Source organism: Alosa pseudoharengus, unplaced genomic scaffold (assembly GCF_046254945.1).
Source record: "Alosa pseudoharengus isolate Yale_2024_CS ecotype anadromous, Long Island Sound unplaced genomic scaffold, YU_APseudo_1.1 YU_APseudo_1.1_scf_2, whole genome shotgun sequence".
NCBI lineage: Eukaryota > Metazoa > Chordata > Actinopteri > Clupeiformes > Clupeidae > Alosa > Alosa pseudoharengus.
In genome coordinates, this window is record NW_027468663.1 from 31,688,018 (window position 1) to 31,694,471 (window position 6,454).

General features: G+C 37.7%; 1 protein-coding gene across 1 annotated transcript; it reads right to left on the bottom strand.

Moving 5' to 3' along the window:
- Positions 1 to 631: 631 nt before the first annotated feature.
- Positions 632 to 1,780, bottom strand: ccl20a.4 (chemokine (C-C motif) ligand 20a, duplicate 4). The gene is made up of 4 exons (XM_076295932.1): positions 1,642 to 1,780; positions 1,348 to 1,462; positions 987 to 1,064; positions 632 to 883 (listed from the first exon to the last, which is right to left on the bottom strand). The coding sequence occupies exons 1-4, from the start codon at positions 1,778 to 1,780 to the stop codon at positions 862 to 864; spliced, it is 354 nt and encodes a 117-aa protein (XP_076152047.1). The 3' UTR covers positions 632 to 861.
- Positions 1,781 to 6,454: the final 4,674 nt, after the last annotated feature.

The following is a 6,454-nucleotide window of genomic DNA, read 5'->3' on the forward strand; positions in this document are numbered from 1 at the left end:
TTCCTTTAATCCTACTAAATTTGTAATTATGTATCGGCCGTTCTAATTGCCGATACTGATGGTATACGTGCCTGTGTGTGTGTGTGCGTGTGTATATGTGTGCACCACCATCTACAGGCCAATGAGTATACAGTCACTAAATATACACATAACTTAATTTTTTAGACCCCCCCCCCCATGGATGAAATTCTACGAAACTTGGCATACCCCCACAGAATGATATTGCATTTTCATTTTTTACCGGGGGGGTGCAAATCACAAATGAGTGATTATGGGCTAGGTTGATGTGGGCCCTTGAGACCAACATACCATAAAAATTTCGTCATCCTCGGTGCCACAGTTCAGGTAGTTATTTAGGAAAAACTGAATTTTTTGGGTTTCGGGGGGCCCAGCGCGGAGGGGGAGTGGCCCCCGGGGACCAAACGAAATTTTTCCGTAAAAGTCTAGTGGGGCTACATACCCACCAAATTTCATGTGCCCCGGTGTTTCGGTGCCCCGGGTATCGTTGACCAAAATTTCAGGAAGTAGATGACGGGAAAAAAAAAAAAAAAAAAAAAACTTTGACAATCCCTATATGACCGCTTCGCTAGCGGCGGTCATAATAATAATTAAAAACACAGATTGACTGCACTGCTTTTCTCAATGACTTTATTTTAAAAAGATAGATTACAACTTTGTATTTCTCAGAAATATACACATTTGTATCATTATTAGTATACTTTGCATTGCAATCAGACATGTATATACAGACATATACAACATCAGTAGGCCTATTGTATCTTTAATCAAGCCTGTGGGTCATAAAAAAGCATCCCCTGGATGCAGACAGAGGTTCCGATTAAAACTGTAGGTGTCCACAGATTAAGCTGATGCAGTTTGGTTCCTGTGGAGAAAAAAAATGTCAAAAATGTCTGTCTATTCACTTTTTGTATCAAGTTTGATAAGCTTATGGAATTAAGCACAATTAGAAAGAAGTCTTTTTTTACCTGATAAACTTCATGGCATCTATTGCCCACGGCACTGTTGGATTGGCACAAACAACTCTGTCCTTTATAGTGTAGAACCTATAGAGAGAAGGTGGGTTTGAATTCATCATACTGCAATAATCTGATTGGTTATGCAGGCTAGAATGTGTTGCTGCCCTGCACCACACAGACTGAATAGGCTCAGCTCCGTCACAATGCATTGGTGACTGGTCAGGTAAGGAAGTAACTTCCTCAAAATAACTGTAGCCATGTCACAATAACAGGGGAAGTGTCACACCTAATGTCTCCATCACAAGATGACTGTTTGTTTGACTGCTCTGCTGATCTTTACTTTCATGAAAGAAGAAGGATATTAACTCACTTGACTGCATTGAGGCGACATTTCCCAGGGCGATCCAAACTGTAACCACGGATTCTCTCCAAAGGCAGTGGGTCTGACTGGAATTTTGTGCAGCACCCGTCGCCTCTAAATGGTTCTGTACAGGCAAACCGACACATTAAACACCAGCACTTGTTTGCCATTGCACATTTTATCTACTGCACTTTGAGCACTAAAGAAGTCAAAGACTACAAAGGCATAGAGTCCACATCAGGTTAGTTTACATAAAGCCACACAATCGCTGACGGCTGATGTGAAATCACTTGTCCTACTTACTGCTGTTCCCCATGGCGGCGCAGACCAGTAGAAGCCCGAGCAGAGCGCAGAAAGAGATGGTGAACTTTGCCATGTCTTCAATGTCCTTGGATCCCAAAGTACGTTCTAGATTGTAAAGCTGATAAGTGATGATGGGCATGCTGAGATGCTGGTGTATATGTAGGCTACCTGTTGTGGGGAAAACACTCAGGGGAAATTTCCATGGGGCAAACGTGACCGCAGAAGCATGTACATTCCAACCCTCAGCATCCTCATCACGGGTGATTGACAGATAGTCACAGCTGAATTAAGAGACAACAAGCCATAATAAAATACACATAGAAATATGAGTGTGGTGTATTATACTGTACAATGTTAAAATGTTACTATAGGTCAGATGACATTATATTGACGGGGTGATAATTCAAAAGGGGATCATTTGAAGAAATGAAAGCAATTATTTAGAGAGACAGATTCCCTAATTGCCTATCAGTATAAATTAACTAGACAAGTGTCCCTACCAAACAGCAACAGAAGCCTGATTTATTAATTATTTTTTATATAAATATATTTTGTATTAATTCATAGCTGGCAGAAAATTTGGCATAACTATAACCGTTTTAATTGCATAGAATGCCACATGTTTACATACACCTATGTGCTACTGATTTCTTATAGCCTTCTGTAGGATCAGTGCAATGTTGTCTACATGAAGTATACAACATTTTGACACAATCAATATGAATAAATGCTTCTGCAATAGCCATATGAAAACAGGTAATTGGAGACTAAATAGGGACATGCCATATCATACTAGAATCCTTCCCCATGATAAGAATTTGTCATATTGCAATATTAGTGAATGATGTAGTTAACATGTCAGCTCACACGTAGAACAAGAGCAAGCATGGTAGAAGGTGGAATTCAAACTGTAGGTGAGGAAAAAGAATTAATCGCTGACCAGGCTCAAGATGCCTGTGACTCATGAAATGTTGTGATCGTATATATGGTTGTGATATACAGTAGTTTTAAGTCCATTTTGCTCATCCTTATAGGCCTGTAGATCATAAAGTGAGGCCTATACCCTTGCTTCATATATCCTCTTATCTACATTCTGTAATGCTCTTCACTGCATTTCTTTGATGACATTACATAATCCTATATCACCTACACTGGTACAGTGCCCTCCACATTTATCGGCACCCTGCCCTGGTAAAGTTGACTAAAAAGAGATATTAAAAGGCACCTTTTGGCAAATTATCTTGTAAGTGAGGTATAAGTGTTAAAATAAAACAATGGGGGAAGATCCTTCAAGATTAGGTCACATTTTTCCTCATTGTTCCTTATTGTTTTATTTGTGAGACCAATGAGAAAGTGTGTTCCATATTGGTAATACTAGTGGTAAGTCAGATAGTAATAACATCATAACCTCATTAATGCAGACAAATATGTTTTGCAGATAATACAGACAATGAAGCTTTTTTCCTTTTTGCTACTGAAGGCTGTATAGTTTCACACTCTGGTTGTCAAATCTGTCAATCAATCAATCAATCTATCTATCTATCTATCTATCTATCTATCTATCCATCTATCCATCTATCTATCTATCTATCTATCTATCTATCTATCTATCTATCTATCTATCTATCAAGTCAGGATTAAAAAGTATAGTACTGTACCACCGTAGAGTATATATCTATAGTTAATGCAAATCAAATGCCTTAGTGCTACACCCTGTGTGCAAATTAAGCATTTTCCACCACAAATTGCGCATCTTTTTCTAGAACTAGAGCAGTGGGTTTGAAGGGAAATTTATTTTAGAAGCTAATGTCAATTTTGTCTCATGACATCTTTAGTGAGTGAATGTCAATTTGGGCTCATGACCTCTTTAGTGGTTAAGAAGACTCAGTTACTCCTTTTGATATTCACCCCAAGACAAATGACAAGCCAAGACATGTTCTGGTGACCTAGAAAAAATACGTAGAAATGGGACATCCTTTCCAGAGCATAGTCTTATATGATAAGTGTTCACGTCACTTGCATTGAACATGGCATGCCACACTTTCGTTTTATGATAAACTAAAATTTGAAACATGATAAATAAAAAGTCAAACATCTCACCTCATGTTTCATGGTACACCCACAATCTATTTCATCTTTTCTTTGAGCATCAGTCTTGAAACCTACTCCCAAACTGTCATAATAACTCCATCATTTGACCTTTAATGCAGAGGTGGACACAGTACACAATGATTTTACTTATGTCAAGATACACCCTGTCTATTACTCCAATATAAGTGAAAGTTGCTAAGTCACATTTTAACTTAAGTTGAGATACAGAACTTGCTTTTAAAAAATATTAAAATTATTTTTAATATATTGTAATGCAATGCTTATTTAGTCAATAATAGGGTGTACATCCTTTGGTTGGTCACTAGGACTTGAACAGTCCTTTAGTTCCACATTCCATCAATTTTAAACTTTGCAACTGTTAAAATGGATGCAATACTAGTACACTTTAACTTGTTAAATCCATTCTCTGTTCACAAATCTAAAACATTTTCAATACAATACAATACAAAATAGTCAATAGTACAGTATTTGTCTTTCAAATAGTGGAGTCACAAGGTTCCAAAAATATTAATATTCAAGTAAAGTACATTCTCAAAAATCATACTTAAGTATATAGTGACAAAGTAGATTTACTTACACTGTCCACCCCTGCAAATGCAGTGTCCTCAATTCTGGCAAAAGGTTCGCCATTCTATATTTGATCTGAACAGACAATAAAAATATCTCTCTTCAGTGCTCCTGAGGCAACAGGTATATGTAAGTAGTACATAAAAAATGTTAATGGCTCTAATGGCTCTCTAGTCTCTATATTTGTTTTCCATGTATACAGCCACAGCCAGAACTATTTAAAGTATATTAAGTGAACGTATATTAAAGTATACTTTTGGGCCTTTTTCCTCCCCTCGGACAGGAGGGCGTCAGTTGGGAGAGAAAGATGGGGTGGGATCGGCAAAGGACCGCTTGCACCACAGCTCAACCCCCCCACTCCCCACAACCAGGACAGTATGAACACAGCTTTTTTTTTTAAGTGCATGACCGCCATGGGAAGGGACATCTAGAGGAACATGAGAATCAATAAGTCACTGTATTACTCAAAAAGTATCAGGATTAGTCACAGACTCCACCATTAAGGAAAGTGCGATGATTGATGATCAACTTTTTACTCTAGAGGCTTTGTCTGAAGGCCACTGTGCAAAGTTATGTGTGTTGTTACATTATTCTCTTTATCGTGATAATAACATAAAACATAAATGTATTATAACTGCCTTTGGTTTCTTTCTTTTTAATGTCCAAAATCAGTGCACCTGAAGTATAAAACACAGGAACAAAACTTAAAACCAGAAGCCCAAGTCTTTATTCTGTTGTGGTATTCACCATAGAAGACTATGTTTTGTTTCCAATCTAGACTGCACAGAAACAAATGGATTTGTGCTGATCCCAAAGACCGGATGACTGAAATTATCAAAAGACTAGGATGTATATAATCTTTGTATCTTAAAGCAACGCTCTGTCGCACACACGCTCTTTGTTTATCCAGCACCGGCTTTGGAAATAACAATGTCCACGATGATTTTATGAAAGTATGATGTATTGCGACATCAGAACCAAGTCAAATTTGTAGTTTCTTATGTCTCATTCCATCGAACTACAGATCCGCTACCCGATCTGGCAAACTTGCATAGTGCGGTTATAGCCGTTAGAGGGTCACGAAGCTTAATGCAGAAGTGCCGTTCATCCTACGAGTTGATGAACCACTGAAACGATTTTGGAAACATGATAATGATGCAATGCTTTTCAAATCACTGTTCATATAATCTGCAAGTTTCTTATGTCCTTCCAGGACAAAGGTGCTGGGACCAAAAGACCCAAATTTTTTTTTTTTTAAAATACACTTTACCTCTATATAATGTCACTATCAAGACCTTTATGTCTTTTTATTTAATACAGTTTTTTTCAACTGATTTGAAAGAGTTGATTGTGTTTTACTGTACCTCCGGGGGTGGGGGTGGGGGATAGTTCTGTGATGACCAGAGGAGGAAATAAAACTTTAAAAACAGACCTGTCTTTTACTGTGTGCAAATTTGAATGTGGGCACTATGGTGAACTATTACTTAATGGAACTATTTATTCAAATAGCATACACGATAGCATACATGGTAAACATGCACACACAGACTCACATTATTACTTAGAGAAACCAGCAGGAATATGCATGCAGACTCGGAGATATGAAATTATATGATATATACTGTAGAAATCTATTTAGAAATATGTGTGGAGAAACTGCAATGCTATTGCTGTTGTGTAATATTTCACAGTTCACATGATTAGAATAGCTATTCATTATGCTATAACATAATATAACAGAACATTCAATTCATCAGTTGATTTAAATACTACAGCAAGATACTGAAGCAGATAGATAGATAGATAGATAGATAGATAGATAGATGAATTATCACTCTCTTCAATAAGGTTTTACAATCACAATTACTTCTGTCATTCCCTGCATAACATGGTGCTGTGCCGGCAATATTCCTGGAGAGTACACACAAACTCTTATCTAAAATATGTGGCAAAGTCAAACAAGTCTAACATTGAGATACTAAGGCAACCCGTATCTTGGGTCAGAGTGTCGATGGATTTCCTACATGTTCTTCTTTCTCATTCACTGGTCAGGTGGCACTTGCGGGGGAAAGTTTTGGCGCATCACTATTACAGCGGCTGTGGAAAACCCACAGACCCTGTCAACTTTCCACTT

Bases quoted from the DNA above. Each gene is read 5' to 3' on its own strand.
- ccl20a.4 (XM_076295932.1), bottom strand. From the start codon at position 1,780: ATGCCCATCATCACTTATCAGCTTTACAATCTAGAACGTACTTTGGGA. The intron at 1,463-1,641 runs GTAAGTAGGACA...TTGCCTGTACAG, and splicing joins CGCCGCCATGGGGAACAGCA to AACCATTTAGAGGCGACGGG. The intron at 884-986 runs GTAAAAAAAGAC...TTTTCTCCACAG, and splicing joins GATGCCATGAAGTTTATCAG to GAACCAAACTGCATCAGCTT.